Source organism: Corvus brachyrhynchos, unplaced genomic scaffold (assembly GCF_000691975.1).
Source record: "Corvus brachyrhynchos isolate BGI_N302 unplaced genomic scaffold, ASM69197v1 scaffold283, whole genome shotgun sequence".
Lineage (NCBI taxonomy): Eukaryota > Metazoa > Chordata > Aves > Passeriformes > Corvidae > Corvus > Corvus brachyrhynchos.
In genome coordinates this window covers 3,674,651-3,697,297 of record NW_008237409.1, presented here as the reverse complement: position 1 = coordinate 3,697,297, position 22,647 = coordinate 3,674,651, and the positions used below count along the sequence as shown (strand labels likewise).

Below are 22,647 nucleotides of genomic sequence, written 5' to 3'. Positions count from 1 at the left end.
GTGGAGACCATCTGTCAAGGGGCCAAACCTCTCTAGATTAAAGCCTATTGCTATTCACAGATGTATTGCGAAAACACAGAACTTTGAGGCACTTAACCCGTGATCATTAGAATTGAGGATTATTGTTTCTGCCACACACACTCTCTCCAGAGGGGAAGGAATTGCTACCATGTTAATGAATATGGTTTGCTTAAAAGAACTATTTTCATGCTCTTTCCGACCACTACACACCCTTCCTGTGGCACAGAGGAAAAGAGGATCTGAGACTGGCTCTTCCCTCCCATGCATTTTCGTGGTTATTCTTTTGTTCCAAGTTACGTTTGGTTTAACAGGACCTATTTGGGATCCACCACTGGTTGAAGATCCACCATCTCTTGCAGTAAAGCTCTGTGGTTGTTTCAGGTAGAAGAATGATAAACAGGAGCAGACAAGGAATGTCCTAGAACTGATAAAGGGAAGTGCCAGCTGTAGCTCTGAAGGTGTTTGTGTTTCATGTATTCTTGAGCTGTGCTTTCAAGCCATTGCACTGTATCACCTCCCTATGGCAGTGTCAGTGCCCCAGCTGTGGATCAAGGCAGCTCTTCATGGAGCAGAGATACAAAAGCTTAGGAAGGAAAATAAAGCTGTTGCAGTATTTGCTGTTTGTCAAGCAACTATAGCAAGAGACTGCTCGACTGGTGGTTTGGCAGTGGGTGTAATATAAAGCTCTTTATCCTTTTGTGTTCAGTTTAAACTAAGACTAATACCAGCTTTTTGTTTACGAATTTGTGGCTTGCTTTTTCTCACAGGAATTCACATTCCTTTTCTTTTTATGCTAGGCAGTATTTCCTCCAAAGCCTCCTTGTTCTCAAGCCCTATTCCATGTTGTTAGCCCCTGCTTTTCCTGATGCTTTTTTTCCTTGTTTGCTGCCTGGATGAGATCCAGCACGGATTAAGTGTGACCCAAAGATGCACAAAGATGGACATAACATATTCCCTCTGGTCAGGTGGTCATGGGACCATTCTCCTTTGGGAGATGGACTCTGCTGGGTCACACAGCCAGGATGGGAATTTTTGGACTGCAGGTGCATTCCTGGGGCTGCACTTTGTGAGGACCTGCTTTATAGGCGATCCCAGCTGATCTCAAAAGATCCTCCTTCGTGGCCAGTTGTACTTCAACACATCCATGTTTGAAGATTTCTTCTTTATTCTGGAAAATAAGGGTTATATTTAGAAACAAGAAGTCTGTTACTTCTTTGTACGTCATTAGTGTGAGGAGTTGACATTCTCTGTGTACTTGGGCATTAATCTTTCCTAACTGTCAGCTGAGCATTCTGCCTCACAGGCATCATCTTGGGCTGCAGAGAGTGAACAGAGCTGTGTAAATAATGTAAATATATATATATATATATATATATAAAAATATATAAATGCTACCACAATCCTCAGGGTTGGTGATCAGGCTGGTGGTTCCAGCAGAGTTGATTCTTCACCAGAATTAGAGCTGAGTGAGACAAAACCCAGGATCAACCCTCTGAACCTGGTCAGAATGTAATTCCTGGGACTTGGCTCGCACAAACACTTCCTTTGACACCAGTATAATGGAGCTTAGTTTTAAAGCCTTGAGAATCCCAGCACAGCTGTGCCCTGTCCTAAGGAAATACAGAAGAGAACTCAGTGGTTTCTTAATCACCAGACGTGCACGTTCTACATTACATTTTGTATTCCTGTCAACAAGTAGCCTAAAACTGTTTCAGTGCATTTCCAAATTGTATCAACCTCTCTCTCAGGTTTCTGTCTAAACTAAACAGGTTTCTATCTAAATTTAGCAGCAACACTGAGGAACACATGAACAGGTTCACTTTTCTAAGCAAGGAGCTAAATCCCATCTGCTGTTCTGCACAGTTTATGTGCAGCCTGGAAAGGCTGGAATTCCCACAGTACTGTGGTCTTGTGAAGATTAACAGCAAAACAAATAACTCCTGGGCTGTGTGATGTGGGTGAAGAAAAACACCTGCACAGAACCCCCCTCCAGACTGGCATGGCAGCCATCCATTCATTCATTCAGTTCATGGCAGAGTCTCTGTTCTGGGCAGGGCTGGAGAGATTTCCCTTGTACCACACCAACCTGTGTGCCTGAGATTAGAGCCTGCTGAGCCAGCAGGAAAAAGCATTGAGTCACACCAGTGACACAGCCTTGTTTGGTGCACAGTGACACGTCCCCTGAAGTCCCAGTGCCAGCCCTTCTGTTCTGAGAGGCTGCACAAGCTTCCAGAGCTCTGTGTCCACAGCACTTGTCCACAGCACTTGTCGAGAAGCAGGATATGCAAGCAATGGGTTTTTCCCAGGAAGTTACTAGTATATTCTGGGAGCTTCTGAGAAGTGGATGAAGTTTCTGGCTCTCTCTGTGTTTCTCTGATCTTTGATGAAGAGGAGGATGTTGACTTTTCCTATCCGTACAAAAGTTGAAAGGAGTTTTGCTAATAGCTCTTGAGATAGGAGAGATTTTCCTGTGTTTAAATAAAAATTGATAATACATTGGTGAGGAATTCTGCTCCCAAGTCTCCTATGGACCATCTTTGTGACCTTGGTATTCTTATATTATAGCATTGCCTTGATCTTCCTAGCAGTTAAAATATAGGTCATAGAACCGTATAACTGGATGTAAACTGCAGTAATATTTGGAAAGATGCTCTCTGATAGAGAGGGCAATCTTGAAAGATTTTAATTCATGAAAATACAGGCTGAAAATATCAAGATAGTCCCATTTTTTTTCCAGAATCAGAGGCTGCTGGCCAGAGCCTGCTGAGCAAGCAAAAAAAAGTGTTCTTTTCCTAAATAAAAATACTTATGGCTGGATGTGTACATGCAGTTTATCTGTATGTCCCAGCTGGACCCAGGGTTGGTGTCTGGAATTAAAATGCAGCAGCCAAATCTTGGCATGTTGGGAATAACCAGGCTGATGACCAATGTGCAAACCCCCTTCTCAGTGATGCCAGTGCACAAACGTGCTTCCCTAGGGTAGCCAAATAACTTGAGCCAAGCTCTACTTTTTTTCACACAGAGGGCTTTATCCTGTAAATGAAGGCTCTTGATTGGAGGGATAAAATAAATGCAGCTCTCTCATGCGTAACTTTCTGTCCTGCTGGGTGATTTTAAAAATAGCATTTACATTCTGTCCATCCCAAAGTCCAAGACTCTTCCCTTGTGTTGCCTGGATGCACGGACAATCAGTGAAAACACTGAACTGATTGGTCACCAGCTGGAACAGCTCCAAACTGGGAATTCAACTGGCAGACAGCTGGGCCCTGCTGCTGGTCCACCAGTAACCTTTGCTGGTGGGACCTCTCCCCACCTTGTTTCCATCCTCTACCCTCAGCCTGCTACAGTCTGCAGCCTGCCCCTTGGCCCAGGAATTCCAGGACATGCCTAATCTCTGAATTCTCAATACAGATAATTAGAAAGGGCTGTGGGAGCAGCCAGTGTGGTCATTAGCAATTCTGCACCAGGGCTCCAGGCAGGAAGTAGCTGTGTTGCTGTCTTGGACACAGAGTGGAGCTAATTCCTCCCTCCCCTCCTCCCCAGAGTATCTGTGTGGTCCTTGGAGCTGTGCTGCTGCATCTTCACTGCTGCAGCCTTGGGAATGAAGGGGCTCAGCCCAGCCTGTTTCTTCTCCGTGGCATTCAGCAGCGGTGTCATTTATAGGAGCTGGTGAGAAAACTGATGGAAGTGGCAGTTGTGTGGCAAGCAGGGAGTTGCCTTTCAGCATCACAAGGGTCATTTAGGCTGAAGAGCACGAGAGACACGCAGAGCAAAACCTAGAGCTCATCAATATCTAATGGGATTATTGCAAGAGGGAGAACTCTTTAGCCCCTGGTCTTGCTGTGTAATCCACCTCTGCCTCTCCAGACAGAACTGACTCTTGCTCTGCCTTTTCACGGAATGTGAGTGGTGGAAATTACAGAAATACCAGTCACACTTGATAAATATCTTTTGTCACCGTTACCTCATCTCTGAAATGACCCAGACACATCCATAAAATCGCTTCTGCTTAGACCAGCTCTCATTTGGTCCTGTATGTTTGTGCAACAACCAACCAGCTCCCTGTAAATCAGTTTTATACGTTTTCTCTCTCTCTCTCTCTCTCTCTCTCTCGTGCAAAGCAATAAATTGAGACCCAAACTGAGGAATATGTACAAACCCCTGTAACTTTACTAACCTTTAGTGAGACCTTTGAAGTAGGTGTCTTCTAGTAATGAGGATGTTGTCACGGGGTTATTTACATTCAAAACAACTCACATTATTTGCTAGGAAAGGTCCAAATTCATCCACTGTGTGTTATATGCTGTGCCAGCAGCTACTCTCAATCCTTGTTCACTAGAACTTGTTTTCATTATAAAAAGTCAGTCTTTATATATAAAAATGCAAATAAAAAGGAGCAATAGACCTGAAGGCACAAATAGAGCTGTTTGGTTACTCAATGCATGGTTGCAGGGATGGTTTCAGTGTCAGCAGGATCTTGCCTTGCAAGCAAAGGAAAAGGGAGGTTCCAGAATTACTTTATCACTATTACCTTAACTGTCTCCCATTTGCTACTACTTTCACTTTTTATTTTCATGAAAATTTCAGCTATTTCAGCACCACCTCTCTTTTGTAACCACAATAACCAGAACTAAGCTGCCTTGGAGAGGTCCTGAACCACAGGAAGAAGGAGTTGAGTTTGAAGAGTGCACAGATCATTTTACAATTCACTCTGAATCGTGTCTGTAGGACAATTACTGTCCAGATAACCTCGTTCTAAACACAGAATTTTAGAGAGCATCTTCCACCTATTCTTGCCAGTCTGCCTCAAGTAGGAAAGTTGATGTAAGAAAATTGGATCTGCCTGACTTTTTTGGTATCTTCTCTGGCTTTTGAGACTGAAATAGTTGGGAGCTGAAACATATTTGTGTAGGATGCATAATATCCTTTTAAAATTTCCTCTATTTGAGTGTCTCTGCTCTATGTGAATTCTGTAGCAAATGGATGTTTGATGCTTTTGCAAAAAAAAAAAAAAAAAAAAAAACCCAGCCATAAATCCTCTAATATCTTGTCTTTGCTAAAGGGCTCATTAATTCACTCTTACTGAAGCAAATGATGAGTGGTAAACCCAAAGCAGCACCTGTGGCAGCAGTGGAGGAAGGAGCAAACAGAGCCTAGAATGTGATGGGAAGCAGGGATTCTTTATAAAAAGAAATGTCGTAAATGGCGTGACTTTTAAAGAGCTGGCATCAGTTCCTTTTCAGTTCATAGTGCTGTTATTACGTGATTTAACTGCATTTTCAGAGAGCATTTTGTGATCTGAGCTCGGTTGTTCCATGCCTATGTAATCAGCAATAAGATGCATGGCTTACTGACATGCTGAGAGAAGCATTAGAAATATGGATTATGGGATAGAAACACAAAGTTTCAAAGAAATTTAGAGCAATTCTTATGGAGACTGCAGTTGCCTGAACCATTTGAGCCAGGGATATTAATACAGGCTGGAGGATAGGAGGTCACCTGGCTTCCTTCCCAGTCTTGGCTACCCACTTAATCTCCATACAAAACACAGCACTGCTGTTTTGATTTCTTTTAATCAAAAGGCATTACTTTATCCTGTATTCTATTTAAAAGAAAAAGATTGGTAAGAGAATTCAGAAAGGTTCCTGGCATTAGATGGACTCAGTGTGATATGCAAATCACTTCAGACTTGCAGCTCCCCATTGAGAAGAGCTGTGTGCAATTGTCATCTGGGTGCAGCCTGCAATTACACAAGAATCCAGGCAGCCTTTAATTTCAGGCATTCGTGCCTTTCCTCCCTGTTAACCAGACCTGACCACACTTCTCATTCACCCATATTTCCAGTAGATTGCCCAGATGTTTCGTATCTTTGCTGAAGCATTTCTGATGAACAAGAGTGTTTTGTTTGTTCAGAAGGCTCGGTCATGCTAAAAGGAGCCATCCTTCCCTCATGTTGTTTCTCAGGAAGTGTTTAGAACTTTTCTACTCAGAGCCTGAAGATTCTTATGAATAGAACCTCTTTGGCTGAACCCTATTAACATGGCCCCAGCCAGTTAGGGTGTAATAAATCAGATCTGCAGTTTCGTGCAGCTGTTGTTAAAGATGGGTAGGTTTGGGTCCTCTTTGGAAGTTGCCTTTCAAAGGTACCTTGATCCATTTTGCATTAGAGAGGTCAGATGTGCAGAGCTGTGGCTCCTGTTCAGACATGTGTTTAAATATATCCACTTAAAAATACTGAGCTGTTCAAGAGGAGTTGTGGGGGTCTGGGTTTTGATGAGCTGGAGGGACAGCAGGAAGCTGAGCCACTTGAGGGAGAGCTGCTATTAAAAACAAGGCAATGCCCTTTTATTTATTCAACATACTTATTTTAAAGTTTTTAAGTTTATATTCTGCATGGGCTGAACCTCCATGATCAGCCACCCTGGCAGGTTCCTGGTGTGCTATTCCATACCAGTGACTTGGGAGAGGCAGGAGGGGATGGTGGATGCTGAGGGGAGGGTGGGAATAATGATGCTCAAGTCATATTTATTGGAGGCTTTCTTCCACAGAGTTCCAGGCCAGCTTCAAGCTGATTCATGTCTGTAATTGATAATTTTGAGTCTCAGGGAGAAAATTATGACTCAGAGAGCCATTGCTGTGGGCACAGTAACATGTGCATAGTGGGAATATCTTGTGTCAGGATTGTAACGTACTCAGACTGTAATGAGGAGTGCATGATGTCACTGTTGCTTTTTGCTTGGAGTCAAAGATCAAGTGAAATCTAATGGGGTGGTGTTTTTTTTTCTCAGACAAACAAGGAATTGTTTTTAATGAGAACAGATCACACAGATTTCCCTGGGTGTCTTTACCATGGCTCTCTGAGGGCTCTGTTATCTGCAGGCAAAGGTCCTGTTCCCAGGATGGGGGGCTAAGGTCAATCACTTCCAGGTGTTTTGTGTCTTTTAGGCTTGACCTGACACTAATATCCTAGATTGTACATTTGTTGTCTAAACAACATTGCCTGGATATTCTTTTTTAAATTTAGTTTATGTTCCTAGAAACAAACCGTACTGGGCACTTTGGAGCCGTGCTTCCAGATTCCAGTCTCTGAACATTCCCAGTGCATGTAGAGGAGTTCACTTGTGAGCTTGAAGAGAATTAAGTGTTTTCACTGATTGGTGACACTGCAGGTGTGCTGAGGACAGACCCTGGGGTACCAGTGACCACAGGATGTACTGTAGCCATATGACAGCAAATTTTTCTCCCCTTCCTGGTGAATGCTGCAACTCAGTTTGATCTGAATCCCTACTCCATTTTCCCATTTCTCCCTGCACTCGTTCTGATGGTGCATCTTCCTCCTGAGTGGTGCCATCCTTTCTGGGCATCTCATGGGAAGCCACGTGTCGTTTTTCAGAGCTTGGAGTAGGGGTTCTGCTGTGAGCACACTGGGACACAGAAATCACCCTCCTGCAGCTTGGGCTTGTGCATTAACAACCAGCGTGGACACAAATAGCTCCCATATATTCTGGGACTGTGTTGAGGAATAGGGAGAGAGGTGTGGCAGCAGGACTGAGACGGGTTCCACTGCCAAAGTAATCAAGAGAAGGGAATAGTTTCCGAGGTGTTCATTCCCTAAATTGTTTTCCTTTTTTTTTTTTTAATGGCTTCAGGGGAGCCAGAGATCTTCCGAGAAATCAGAGTTGGCTCTATTTTGACTTAATTCCTCTTGGTGTGGTGGAGTGGGGAGGTATTACAAATAAAGCTGCAGTGTAGCAAAACACAGATCACTTTGCATTTACCATGTCCTTATATCCCAAACCAAAAAGTATCTAAGAAGCCAAGGTGAAGTGCCAGGGAGAGGGGTTTATACTGTGTATGAAATGAAAATGCCTTTGTTTAGAGAAAAAAAAACCCAAAAACCAAAATTCATTGATTCTTGCTAGATGTAAAAATGGAACTAAGAGGGCTTGAGTATGCCTAGGTATTTTTTGTTGTACTGTGAACTGAACAGTTGAGCTGAACCTTTGAACGTTTGTTTTGGGTTTGCATTTAGGACAAAAATTCAGATTTGAGTTCGTTTTGGCTGTTGATTATGGCAAACCACTTTGCAACAGATTTCATCTGTGGTTCAGATATGGTCTGCAGAACTCCATCCTTGAACTTTTGCTTGTTTGTAAGACTTAGCTACAAAAGTTTCTGAGGATGACTGTCTGTACAATGCTGTTGGGGAGGTGAGGATTTTTGGACCTAGTTCTGACTTTCGTAGACATTAACACTTTGTAGATACTGTGATTTGGGAAGAGGAGAAGAGCTTTAGGTGGATTTAAAATTACAAAGGTAAGTAAAATTATTAAACTGATGCTGGGATAGTGAAACGCTGTGTGAAGGAGCAGTTTTGTATCTCACATGTCCCCTAATAGCATCGTGAAAATGAGGATAGATAAAACGTTCCCGCACAAACAAGCCTTGCGTTTTTGTCTAGTCCTGTTGCTTAACTAAGGCTCTGTTTGTTCCTGTTTCCATGGCCTTTGGCAGAGGGGAGGAACAACCTCCATTTTCCATTTCTATCCTACAATATAAAATGAGAATATTGGCATTTGATGATAGGCTATTTGCTGATAAAACATACTGGCCTCAGTAAAAACACTTCTGTAACTTGGCAGTCAATCCTTTCCCACTAACTGCAGATTGATAAATAGAAAGGAACTTGTTTGTCTGAAACTTCAAGAAAGCAGAATAATCCAGCTTCAGGCAATTCCATACACAACAAAGATGGGCTTCCATGGTGCAGCTTTATGGAACAGGCAGTGCCAAAGCAGCTTCAGAGCAAATTATTTTTTTTTCTTGTGATGGTGTTCAAGCCAGTGCCTCATTTTTGTATTATCTCCGCTGACAGATGTTAACAGAGCCCAGTACAGCATGGTGGCTGGTGCAGTGTGGGGATGTCAGCTGCTTTCTGAGCCCATTAGAGTTGTACGTTTATTACAGCCGGAGTATTGTAACCTGAAATATTCTGTACTGCTTCAATTTGAGTCATGTTTGGTTATGGACATTTATTACTAATTTGAAATCCTGTCTGACTGGATCAAGTCCAGGTTGGACAATTAATCAGGGAGGCATTAGAAGCGAGGAGCACATGCTGAAATAATTCCTGTCTGGGCTTTAGTGTGTCTGCATCAGCTGTTGTATGGGAGATGCAGTAAAAGCCTTGTCTTTGGGGGAGTCTTGAAAGAAACCAGGAAATAGCTACATAAAGGAGGGGCAGGGGGTGTGAATGGAAGCTGAGCAGACAGGAGGATGTGGCTGCTGAGAAGGGTTGGAGGTGACTGCACACCTGCTGTAGTGTGGGAGATGGTGCAGCTCCATCGTGTCCCAGAGCCTCCCTGCTCCAGCAGCTCTTGCTCTTCTGAGCTGTGTCAGTTCACTGTTTCATTTTTAGCTGGCATTTGGAACTAAAGCTGCTACTCCAGCAGTGAGACTGGGCCATGGGAATTCCTTAGTGTGCTGGTGTGGCCAGTCAGGGCAAACAGGAGCATCAGAAAGGTCACCTTGTTCACAGGAGCAGGACTGGGCCACGGGCCTGTTTTAACTGCAGCTGTGCCCCATGACAGCATCCCAGGGAAGAACCCCGAGTGCAGTCTGTACCCCCAGAAATATCTTGTGTTTTAAAGGAGTTCTCTGCAGATGGGCTGACTTCAAAATAGCATTTTCTGTTTCTGTAGTCACTGTAACCCCCATGGTTCTGGACCTCAGCTGTCACGGGCAGGGAAACTGGGCTTGCTCTGTGCACCTGAGTGCAGCTTTGTAGTAAGAGATGTGACTGGCAAAGAACAATCCAAGTGTCTAGAAAGAAGGGGAGGAATGTATTTTTTGTCCATATAAACTCCCAACTCTAACAGACTATTTCTTTCCGAATTTTTCTTCTTCACCTCCCTCCTTTTGGAGCTGGCAGTGGTGGTCACCACAGATGTTTCTAGCTCAGCTCTGGGGTTTCTGTTCCATGGCTGCATAAAAACTATTGTTTGGAGAATTTTTTTTTTGTTGTTGTGTAGCACTGTTCAAGGGTGGCTCATGTTTTCTCTTACAGAATATTGATATTACCAACTTCAGCAGCAGCTGGAGTGACGGGCTGGCCTTCTGTGCTCTCCTGCACACATATTTGCCTGCACATATTCCTTACCAGGAGCTCAACAGCCAGGACAAAGTGAGTTGTGTTGTACATTTGCAGAGTTCACAGTGAACAGGGTGGATGGAAAGGGGAAGGAAACCAACAGTGAACTCCCAGAGAGAAATGGAGGGTGAAAAGTCAGTGACAAGTTGCCTGAGTCCAGCGACTGCTGCAGATAAACACAAAGACAGTATCTGTTACAAGAATTATATGATGTACGTGAATGCCTTGTATTAGTTAACACCTCTGCAGAAACCTTTTGCTCTGAGTAAAGACAGAACTTCAGTGGGTTTTTTTCCCAGTTGTAATCAGATTCACAACAACCTCTTTGTCAAAGACAAACAGAGGGTGTCATCCAGGCAGAAGAAGATGAGCTATTCAAAGACAAAGAACTTGTGAGTGTGCCTGACTAATCCAAAAAAGAGTCTGTGTGCAAGTATGGAATCCAGTAGTTTAGTTTTCAAATATCCCTGCTCATTTAAACTTACTGATTAACCAGATGCAAGGAGAGATTCAGGAATAGTGCTTTGATATTAATCCTTTTGGACTTTTATTTCTACAGAAGAGAAATCTGCTGTTGGCATTTCAAGCTGCTGAAAGTGTGGGCATCAAACCCAGTCTGGTGAGTAACCTTTTAGCAAGGGAGCATTTACTGCACGCACCATTCCCACACCTTTCCTTGCTGCCATGTGGCCAGTCAGTGACCTTACCCTCAGAGTGTCACACAGTGCTGGGGAAGGCTGCACCACCATCAGAAAGTTCACAGTGTTAGGAGAACTTCCAGAAAGAGTTTGTAGAATCACGGAATTAATATAATTGGAAGGAACTGCTGAAGGTCATCCAGTATTAAAATGAGGATATGGATTATGTCCTTCTCTTGTTTTAGTGCTTTAAGAAACAGAAAGATAATTTGTTTGTTGAACTGTTCAAAAAAACCTTTTCCAAAATTAACTGTATGACAAGGGAGAGAGAAGTTTAATATGAAGGGAAAACTCTTATGGGGTTCATGAGCTAGGTACAGAAGCAAAGAAGCAGCAACTTAAATGAAGTTACATAGAGAACTGATCTTTGCAGAGGGCAGAAGTCTTTTAGATTGTAGAATGCATTAACAAATTCCAGCATTGCACTTGACCAGTGGATCATTCCAATGGCCCTTTAAGTACATGGCTTTAGAGGGCTCTGGAGTAGAAACAGAAGAGTTCAGTGGGCTCAGCTGCTCTCAGAGGAGCCGTGGTGGGGTTGCCTGAGCGTGGTGCTGTGTCTGTGCAGGAGCTCAGCGAGATGATGTACACGGACCGGCCCGACTGGCAGAGCGTGATGCAGTACGTGGCCCAGATTTACAAGTACTTCGAGACCTGAGCTGCAGAGCAAGAGCTGGACAGAAGTGGGGAAGAGAACAAAGAATGCTACAGATGCACTCGATCACTTTAAAAACCCGCTTGCTCCTCTTCCACAACCAGCCCAAGCTCTTAGTGTGAAAGGAAGCTCTTCCGTAGTTTTGATTCCATCTGGGACTGCAACCAAATAACTCCCTGTTGTCCATCTTTGCAAACCAAATCCATTGGTAAGTTTACTCCCACATGGAAATTGCAAAGCGTTTTCAAGCACACATGGGATATTTCTGAAGAGGATCCCTTGGGCTAACAACGTTTGCCTCGACAGGAGACCTACAACACAATGAAGTTCTAAGTCAATGTGGACTATGCTGGCACTCAAGGGAGGCTGGGAGATTCATATTAATACAAACGTTCACAAAAATGCTCTTCTTGCCAAAACATGCTTAACTCATCCCAAGTACATGTTGTTTTCTTGCCTCCATATATTTTATAAAACACCTTGACAGATGCACTTAAGTTGTAGAACCTTAACCTGAGTTATTCTCACACATCTCACCCAATAACTGCACTAATTTACTCGTAGCATAACCAGCAGGATGGTAACAGGATCATTTGTAACTCAGAAACCACCCTCTGTTCATCACTAGTTAGTGAAATAACTCTGAAAGATCCTGTTAGGTGCTGGGACTTCATTTCAGCTCAAACAGAAGTAATCTCTATGAGGAAAAATAGGTTTATTACTCCAACTTCATTACTTGATTACTCTGGGAAGCCAGAGCTCAGTTTCCCGGCTGACTGTGCAGGCACAGTTATCACAGGAACATTGCAAATGCAATTTAATAGCTTTAGTTTGGAAGGTGCCGGTAATCAGGTGAGCAGTACAGTGACATCTCATATTTTTTGTGGAGTGAGTGGAGTAACTTCTTCCTTCTGTATTGCTCCTGTCTAGTCAGCACAGCTATGTCATTGGTGCCTAGAGGCAGGAATCCAGAGACAGCCTGTGCCCTGGGCCATGAAATACAATCCGTAGGGCACTGCTACATGCTTGGAAATGATGTTATCCTGCAGAGAAACACAGTCATATATCAGTACCAATGGAAGTTGCAACTTCACTCCACAAATTACAAACAGCATAACTGGAACCCGTCTCTGTGTCTCTGTAATCAGGCGCCAGAGAGTGGCTTCCCACCTCAGTAATACTCTTAGGAAAATGTCTGATAGACACTGCTAAATGTCCATTATCTGTTTCTCTTATTTCACCTGATGAAGTTAATTTTTGTGTTTGTCTCCAAGGATGGCAGGATCCAACAGGCTGCTGGATTTGTTCTAGGAGCAGGGCTGGGAGAGCGTGTAAAGGCTGCCTGGCTTCTTTGGGGCATGCTGGTAGAAGAAGGTTGATATTTAGTTACTGTGTTTAACCCTGATGCTTTGTGGACATTAGGCCTAGGGAGCTAGGGATCATTTCTCTCTTACAGAAAATACTAGTGCTCACTGCTCCTACCTCCTGGAAAAAGGTTCATGAAATGGAAACAAGAGATTTTCACAGAACAAGATTGGTTTCAGGCTTTCAGGGGCTTTGCAGGTGGCTGATTCAGGCTCTGTCCGCCCCATAGTGCTTTGTTGTTTGATTTGATTTTACTTTGTAATGCTCTTTCATTAATAAACAACATATTTCAGACTTTGGCTTTCTCACAGCAAAATACAGGATTCAGGAATAGATGGTAGAGCCCACAGCCAGCGAGTGCACTGAACAGAGAAGATGCTGGAGGAAGGCAGTGTGTGCCTGTTCTGGAGGAGGACAAAATCATCACTTGCTCTTGGTTTTAATCTGAAGTATATTCTATTCCATTGCCTCTGGGAAAGTCCAGTTCCAATCTTTGGAGAGGCTGTGTGATAAAAATGGACAGGGGAGTGCACTGACAGTGCCCCTGCACACTGGGTATCATCCTGTACTGTGAGAAAGCAGCTGTGAATGCTGCCACAGGCAGGGGAGTCCTTTCTAGATGGGATTCACTCTCCAGGATTTCTCAGCACACTCTGCTCTCTATAGAGAACCCAGAATGAGTTGCTCTCCATGTTCTCAAATACTGGATAAGATGGAAGAGGAGAATTCTGCTGAGCAGAGTTCCTTGAGGCACTTACACTGCAGAGCTCCACTGCCTCATGGATGCAGCAGCTCTTTTTCCCTGGAGGTGTCCCTTGGCAGGGATCCCAGTTCTCCCCAACGAGCTGTAGTTCAAAGCTGTAGTGAAGTCAGCACAGAAAATTCCATATTCCTCAGTGAGCTTTGAATCGGGCACTTGCAGGGATGAGAAAAACACTTTTAATTCCCAGGGTCTGGTAAACACCTCAAAGTCAGAGTAAATGATGTAAAACAAGGGAATCTTAACCCTGTGGTCACTGGAAGGGTGTCCAGTGTGGCTCAGTGTCCACTGGCTGTGTGTTACTTCCTGGGTCAGCATCCTCTGCTCTGTGGGCTCCAGCAGTTGGGTTTTTTTCCAAATGATTTGTGCAAAGCAATGTTTCTGTCATCTCTTTGCAGCTTGCTCTCCCATGCCCCCCAGCAGCATAGACCAAACACTAATTCTATCCAATTCTAGTGGTGTATTCCTAAATTTTTTACTTAGCTAGGAGTTAGAACACAGAGGTGTAGTAGGGAAGAAGATACTTGGTTTTACCTTTTCTTCAATGTTAGTTTTCAGTCCTCAAACCTGCAAAACGTATCATTTTTAAAAAGCTGATGCTTTGAGAGATGGTTTTCCAGATTATTTTTTTAAATTAAGGATATTGTTTATTTGTTCATTTAACTGTTACAATATTGGGGGGGGGGGCTTCTTTCTTTTAAACCTTGCACAGTTACATTTCTAGACCTGGATTTTCACAGGTCATTATTGTTTTTTTCATGCTGCCTTAAAATTTCAAAATGAATTTAAATTTATCCTACTCAATGCTGCAGACTGGCCTGGTTTTCAGAGACTCTACAGGCCCTTGTAAAACATCTCAGATAGGAGCTGCAAAATTAAAGTTCAAGCTGCCTTTAAAGCTAGGGAATTCAATTAAGTTAAGCAAGAAGGTGTATGGATAGTCTTTATAGAAGTTCTGAGAATTCTCTCGAAATGTCCTGGATGTGATGATATGACAAGGATGGTGTTGAGCAGTAGGTTTGCCTAAACTGCCTAAATCCTTTCTGACTTTGCCTCTTAGGATTAATGGATCTTTCCCTGGTGTGCAGGCAGATAAATCTCTTCCCTTGCTCCCTGAATTGTCACTCCTAGGCACCACCTGCACCTGCCTCTGGGTGTACCTGGGGAGTCTGTGGGAACCAAACAGCTGATTTGGGATGAGCACGTGAGAAGAATGGTTAGGAAGGGGGTTTCAGTGACATTCCATGGAGGGATATGGCAGCGTGTGACTGTTGTACTGTAGTGTCAGAGAGGAAAGGAGATTCAAGTGTGGGAGGTACAATCTGGCTCCTGGAATTTCAGGTGAGACAGAGAAGGTACAAATGGTTTCATGGCTTGGGAAGGTACAGAGGTGTGAGGAGCAAGCCCGGAGTCAGCCCTGTGGGAAGGTTTTCTAGAAGGGCTGAGGAGCTGTTTCAGAAAGTTCCTGGTGAGACTGAGGGAGAGCCCAGTGTGTGAGGAGAGGGACAGGGGACAGACAAAGGACATCAGAGAGTCCTTGTGGATTGTCAGCTTGAGGGGCATTCCTCCTACGAGTGCAGCCTGGGGGGGGTCTCAGAAGCTGAGGAGGGGACACAGCACGGAGTTTGCTGCCTTTGCCAGGCTCCCCTTCCTGTGCCAGTGGCAGCTGTGGCAGTGCAAAGGGGACAAAGACTTCCTGGTTCTTCCTGCACTGCAGCAAGGCAGCCATGCTGAGCAGAGGGATTTTGGGCTTATGCAGGGTCCCTTTGAGTTTTGGCAGTTTTCTTTTTGTTATTCGAAGTCGGTTTTTTCAGGTTTTCTCTCTTGTTTTGTACATGCAGTGAGTTCTGTGCAAGCTTTCTGTCTGAACCAAGCACATGCAGGCAGAATGACTGGTTCTTCCCAGTTTGATTCCTGACCTGGAACTCTTCAAAAATCCACCTTTTTGCTTCCCTGACGTTCCCCCTTCCTTGGCAATGACCACACAAGCCTGGGCTTGTTGGTTTGTCCGTACCTCCCTCGTCCTGCTGTGCTGGGGGTACCAGCAGCAAGGATCTGACTGGGCCAGCTCTTGGCAAAGCTGAGCCTTGTGCATCTGATCACAGGCAGGGTCTGTATGGGATGAGATTATGCATTTTCCTGTCACAAGAGGGCTTTTGCCTAAAAAGACTCAGGGCATGGAGCATTAAGACATTTTTAAACCCAGCAATAAGTTCTACTATGCTCAGCTGTGTTGGTTTGTACCAACCCCAGTGCCATCGACGCTCGCTCACCGACACGGTGCAGAACCAGCTTCTCACTGAACTGCAAGGAACATTTTTTTCTCAGCTGATGATCTCTCCATTTTTGACTTGCACGTGTGCCAAGTCCCATTGGTCAGTGCTGGACACAATGTTTTTATTGACTGTTGGTCCAGGCTTGAGTTTGTCATATGGGATGATCACCTCTGACAGTTTTAGCTTTCCCTGTTGGGTACAGATGTTACATCGTAACCTAATTTATACAAAGAGCACATTAGAATGTACATACTAAGCATTGCAGATTTGGACATGCTAATATTTAAATATTAACATTATTAAAATGTATGATGCAAAAATCTGTGTAATATTTCTAATAAATCTTTTTCTGTTTCTGAGGTTTGTTGAAATGTTTCTGTTACTTTGGATTTTGTATTGTATGTAGGTATCTCCTATCCCTGGAAGTGTTCAAGGCCAGTTTGGATGGGGCCCTGAGCAATCTGGTCTAGTGGAAGGTGGGATTTTTTAGTGCTGGGCATTAAATGATGCTCCCAGGCTCTGCTGTCTCTTTTCAGAATACGCTCCTGGTGCTTTGATTCATTTGTTGGGAAAGATGGATTGTCTGTGGAGATTATCTGTGAGTGATATCCATGGATAGGTTTGGTTCAGCAAGAGAGACTGAACACAAAAGCCGAGGCCAGTATTTTCCCAGGGTGATTCGTGGGTGGTTGTAGGTGGGGTGAGATTACAAGATCAGGGCTGCTGTGTGGCTCAGTGTGCTTTTGTGACTCCTGATGCTTGGAGAACATGGATTGGCGTGGAAAGAGTAATTCCCTTCCTGACTGGTGAAAGATGGAAGCCAGAACAGATGGAAGAGGAGCATAAGCAATGTGAGTAAAATAAAAGAGTCTTCCAGATGGGCTGCAAAGGTCAGAACCAGGTGGCTGAAGCCTCACAGAATTATTCAGAGTTTGATACTGGAATGGAGTGGGACCCTGGAGTAAATGTCACCCAGGAGGGGCAGATGATGGGGCAGTCACTGGTTTTATTGAGCATAACAGGAAGAAAATGAAGCCGTAAAATGCCAGCGTGGGTAAACATCATTCACATCTCCAGAAACTGAACTGCTGTCCCCTCTTAAGTACACAGCAATGACCGAGGCTTCATCCTCACCCCCTCAGCAAGAGTTTAAGCTGGTTAAAGAGAAAGTAACAGGATTGAGAGAATTAGCGTGGGAGTAAATGCCTTTCTTAACCTGCTCCACGCAGACAGCTGCACACCTGCTGTGCAAAACTCCGTGTTGTCACTTCTATCGGTTTAAAAAAAAAGACTTTATAGCAGTTCAAACCCTTGTTCCACCTTAATGTGCTGTAACTTTTGGCTCCTCGGGCAGCTCATCTTTTCTCTCACAGGAAGCCACTCCCTGGCTCTAATCATGGAGACAAAGGAACTCCCCAGGTGAGCGATTCGTCAGGACATTCCCAACATTCTCCCAACAGGCTCAAACTCCTGGGAAGTGAGGCTGCAACTATAGCCTTGCTTGGGGTTTTTCAGTTATAAAACATTTGTCATTTTCCTTGCCCAAATTTAAACTACAGCCAGGGCAGGTCCAGTGCAAACCATGAGTGAGAGTGTTCGGTCCAGGCAACCCGAATATGTCTGAATAAAAATAATTTATTAATAAAAAATAATCTCTGCACAGCTCAGTCCTGGAGAGCAATTGCACTGCCAAGGCCCTGGAGAGCACTTCTGGGAAGGGAGAGTTCTGTCTGAGGCTTGCAGAGGGCTTAATAATACTAATAATAAATAATATGCCAGGGGATAGTGCAGGCCAGTTCTTCCCTTCAGCTGTGATTAGACATTGCTTTCAGAGGGTTTCTGTTTTGCAAGGATGGAAACCATACCATCCAAGTTCTTGGGCTTTAACAGCCCTGGATTTCCTTTTGCCAGCGGTTATGGAGCCTGGACAAAACAAAATCCTCATCTCTGGTGGAGCAATCCAACAGGGGCTGTGTAATAACGATGCTGGGGTTCAGACAGGTTTGGAGTGCACATTCAGTATCTGCTGGCAGCTGCCTGTGCACAGGAAGGTTGGTCCTGCCTCTGCATTTGCTCATTTGAATTTGTGTGTGTATTCTGCAGTTTCCCTTCACCACAGCTAAGCTGCTCTTCAACCCCTGAGTGACCTGCCTGGCCCTGCCTGTGAAAGGAGCCTGATTTTCGGGGATCACAAGTGGTTTTCAGAGCTCTGGCTGGGACCTAGAACACCACAGGTTTCTAAGTCCTCTGACAGCCACAGACAATAATAGTAATAACAGATGTTTATAAATCATGAGCTCATCTTGCACAGAGAAAGTCGGCTGAAGGATTTGAATTAAATCTTGCTTTTCTCTTGTATTTGAGCATAACTCCACATTCAGAGCAGTTGTGTTGCACCCATTCAAGTCCTTTCACTGCATTCATTTGGAGCTCCAAATGTCACATCTGTACATGAACCTGAATAGCTTTGAAGGCTCGGGGTGAGGACTCATTTCCCTGATGTCAGGGCTTGGCAGGGAGCAGAACCACTTCTCCTTTTGCCGTGAAGTGTTGATTGGGAGTGAAGAGAGCACTCAGCAAGCTCAGGAAGCAGCTCAGCTTTGAATGAAGCAATCACAGGTTGTTTGAATTGCAAAGGGCATCAGTGCCCGTCCAGCCTCACCGGGGCTGATGTTGGCCTGGAAACACAACGCTTCCCGATTTCTCGGGGAAATTGGCTGTACCAGCTCCACCAGCATAAAGGAGACGCCGGGCCCAGTACCCACTGGGAGCCCCGTGCAGGGCTCAGCGCTGTGGGGCTTGAGCAGCAGCTTTGCTTCACAAGTCCTGCTGGAAGAGGCACTTGGCTTTCCACCCCAGAAGCTGGTTAGTACACAAAACCAAACATAGACAAAAGTGAAAAGTTTCTTCAAAATGATGTTCTCATACCTTGGCCTCTGCTCAGCCAAAATCTGTCCTTTTTAATTCAACCGCTTTGGTGGAGCCGTTTATGGTTTATTTGTTTTCAGTCTTGTGGTGACTTCTTTGTTTTCTAATGAAACAACTTCTAAAGAATTCACACACCTGCACTGTTGCGAGATGAGTTCTTGGAGATAATTTAAAGCACCGGTTTGAGATTCCAGGATAATACACAAAAATTATCTGGCAATGACCCTGGGGACTAGGAAAATCCAAGTTTGTTCATCTGCAGTTTATGATCTTAACGTCGTTTTTCTGTTTGATTTTCCAAGGGTTTTACCGAATGATTGAAATCTCCAGCATGGAAATAGCTTTCCCTGGAATTTCACTCTTTACTTTCCATCTCTTCCAGCAAAACGCCTGCAGCCCTACAGCTACAAACCTCACCTTGGGCCATTCCTCTCCTCATCATTTAATTCAGAGCTCCTCAGGAGCCTTTGACGTGCTAATGCTCAGCACAGTGTGGGCAATAAACAAGCAGAGGTGTCACTGCCTGCATAACCAAGTTATCCAAAGCCATCCATTCCTTCCACCTGGCTTGGGCAGAGCGAGCAGTTCAGCCTGTCGCTGGCAGCACCATTTTGAAGATGGTTTTTGTACCTGCTGTGTGGTTTAGGGGTTGTGTTGTGTCTTGGGAATCCTTTCTTGGAGTCAGGCTCAGGACAGGCTCTGTCTTGTCCTGCAAAACAGCTCAGAAGTACCAGTGGAGACTTGAGTGGGAACAGGGATGGGGCTCAGGAGGCAGTGCCAGCTCTGCTAGGCTGGTGGCAGGGCCTCTGTCTCCTGATTTTCTATTCTCCCGTGTCGTGGGCAGTTTTGGGGAGAGAGGGAGAAGGGATGGATGGCAGCTGCTCTGCTTGCAAAACCACCGGTGCTGAGCTGAGCCACTTCTGCCCACTTCTGCAGCGCTCACGTGTGTGACGCTCACACGAAATGTGCCCGGAGCAGCAAGACAGGTGAACTTTTTGTGTGGCATCCACCTTTATTTTTGATAGCCAGAAGATGTCTGTGTTCCTTTGCAGCAGAGGCTCTCCCACTTCAGTGCTTGTTCTTTAACTCTGTGGGCTTAGAGAGGAAAAATTGTTGTTGGGGTTGCCGAGGAGTGTCTGAGCTGGCAAATTTGGCTGTGGGACCAGCGAGAACATCCCAGCTCTCAGTGGCTCGGGAGCTTTTCTTTGTGCTCAGAGCCTTGCCCCCGTGGGCCGGCCGGGCCCCTCGCTGGGTGTGTGTGCAGGGATGTGTTAGTGGGGCTCCTCTCCAGCTCTTTGTGGCCGGGCCAGGAGCACTGGAGGTGTGAAGGCAGAGGTTGCTCGGGAAGTCCTCGGTGCGGCCGGAGCCTGCGCGGTGGCCGCGCTCAGGAGAGCTCACAGGGGCTGCAGGAAGAGCTCGGCCTCCGAGGCGGCCCCTCCGCTCCCCCGGGACGGCAGCGACAGAAGGAACAGCACGTACGAGGCTGGAGGGCTCCTGCCAAGCCGCGGGGACAGCGGCTGTGGCCGCTCCAGGGGGCCGCTCCCGTCTCCCAGCGCAGCAGCGCCGTTCGCAACGCGGGATCCGTTTCAATCGGTTTCCCTCGGAACAAAGGAGCCGGGGCAGTTCTTGCACTTGAAAGCAGCAGATTGGGGCTGCTGCTGCTGTTCCCTACGTGAGTGCTAGGAGGCGAATCCCTGGAGGGAAGTGGAATCCAGGAAAATAATAGTAGTGGTGATTCATGTGCCTCTGACATCTGAGCATCCAGCAGTGCTCTGGTGCTGCCATGGTACTGTTGCACTCCAGTTCTTGAATTCTTCATCATCCATCGGGCTGCCGGCTCTGGGCTGTGTTTACCTCGATGGTTCTGTGATTTCCTTGCTCCACTATGGATTCCAGAACATAAATTCGCACCCTCTTACCTGTGGATCCCCTGAGCCCCGGGAGCTGCAGGGTTTCACAGTGCTCAGGTCGTTGCTCCACAAGGCAGCACATTCAGCTGCTGTTTTATGGTAGGGCGTGTGATGCCAGATATTTTAAGAGGGCTCAAAGAGCACAGCTGGAGGGCAGGATCTGGGAATGGGCTCATCCTGTTCTTCCTGCCAGCAGGATTTAACCATGTTTGGTACAACAGAGCTGAGCACGCTTGTCCGTGGCTCCCCTTGCAGCAGTTGTGTTGGGAGTAAGTTCAGTTGCACCAGTTACTGCCAGAATAAACCACTGGACCTTGGCACAGGTTCTGCTGCTTTGGAGAGCCATGAATCTCCGTGTAATGCGAAATCCACAATATTCAGTGCCTCACAACCTGTCTCACAGAGACCTAGTCCAAGCAACCTACCCATCAGGACCTGAAATAATGGTTTCTCTGTCCGTGTCTGGCGTGATAAACCACAATTTCCTTGGGCTCAGCCTGTAATAAGTGCTTCCATGATCACAAAAGCAGATCTTTCTGTAATAAAATGTATCCACTGCAGAAAGTTAATTCTGGTTTTGCTGAGGTGCTGTAAAGCAGCAGAAAGTGGCTGTTGGCACATGTTCCTGCACTAGGAGAACAGTGTGTGTAAAAACAAAAACCCTGATGTAAATCCATTGCTTTGGGGGAAGAAGTGCTTTTCTGTGATAGTTTACATGATTGTAACAGGCTCTGCACGGGGGAAGCTGCACTCATCCCAAAACAATAAATAAACCAAACCAGTGTGGGCAAGTTCAGGATCCAGCCAGGGCTGATGGAGCAGCCAGACCTGGGGCTGTGAGCCTTGAGCTCACCTCAAACTCTGCTGCTCCTTTCAGGGCACTTCCAGGCAAACACTGAGGCTTGAATCACGGGAGTTATGGGTTTCCCAGTTAATGCCATCGTGGAATTGGTCCTTCCCTGTGACTGCAGAGTGCCTGGAATCCAAAGTGCAAAGGGCAGCGATGCTCCTACGTGCAGCTCCTTCTCTGTCCCCATCGAATTTCCATAGCTTTCCTTCAGCATCCTGGTCAGCCTTAAGCATCCTGCTCCTGAGATGTCCAACTTGATAAAAATGACTTTGTTCAATACAGAGTAAGAGTCCCCCTTTGTATCTGTCTGACCCAAAGCATTGCTGATGAACAGGAGTGTTTCCATTTGCACTACACCCACAGGAATAATTTCAATCATATTTTTGCCATGTATTTTTTGCTCCGATTTAACTCTGGATCCTTAGAAAGCATTCTCTTTCACAGGATTTAGTTTCCATCTTTGTTTAAAAAGAAAAAGTAAATCAATGGCAATTTCTTTTACTTTCTGTTTGCTGCAGGAAGGTTTACTTTCTTTACTGTTTGGAATTTTTCCCACTTTCTACCCTGGATTATTCAGTGCTGCTGGATGCTTCAGCAGCGGTGTGAAGTTCAATCTCTGCTCTGTGTTTTGATGGTGAACACGATATAAAGCATGAAACCTGCGATGATAAAGGTAACCAGTTATTAAATTATATTTATCTTCACATTCCTTCACATTCTTTAACCTGCTGGTTTAAGATCCACCAGAGCAGACAACCCCTTTCTTCGGTGATTGCATCAGGTACAATTTTTTTTTAAGCTCCTTAGACCGAAACTCAACCACTTCAGCCCTGTGAGTAACAACATTTGCTAATCCGTGGTATTTTGCCATTTCTTACATCAGGAAATGCCCCGCTGTGCCATAACCATCCACAGACGGAGCGCTGCCAGGATTTTGTGAAATCTCTTCCTTTGGGTCAGCACTCTGCTGGTGGCGTTTTTTTTTTTTTTTTTTGGTGCGGCAACTCCGGTGTCCCAGAGCAGCAGCAGCGGCA

At 45.2% G+C, this 22,647-nt stretch overlaps 1 protein-coding gene across 2 annotated transcripts in view; it reads left to right on the top strand.

Moving 5' to 3' along the window:
- The window catches only part of SPECC1 (sperm antigen with calponin homology and coiled-coil domains 1), a 77,467-nt gene extending 61,183 nt beyond the window's left edge, over positions 1–16,284 (top strand). For both annotated transcript variants that reach the window (XM_017731024.1, XM_017731023.1), the window contains 3 exons: positions 10,088–10,204; positions 10,731–10,790; positions 11,438–16,284. In XM_017731024.1, the coding sequence (XP_017586513.1) occupies positions 10,088–10,204; positions 10,731–10,790; positions 11,438–11,527 (267 nt within the window). In that variant the 3' untranslated portion in view covers positions 11,528–16,284. The remainder of the gene's footprint in view (positions 1–10,087; positions 10,205–10,730; positions 10,791–11,437) is intronic.
- Positions 16,285–22,647: the final 6,363 nt, after the last annotated feature.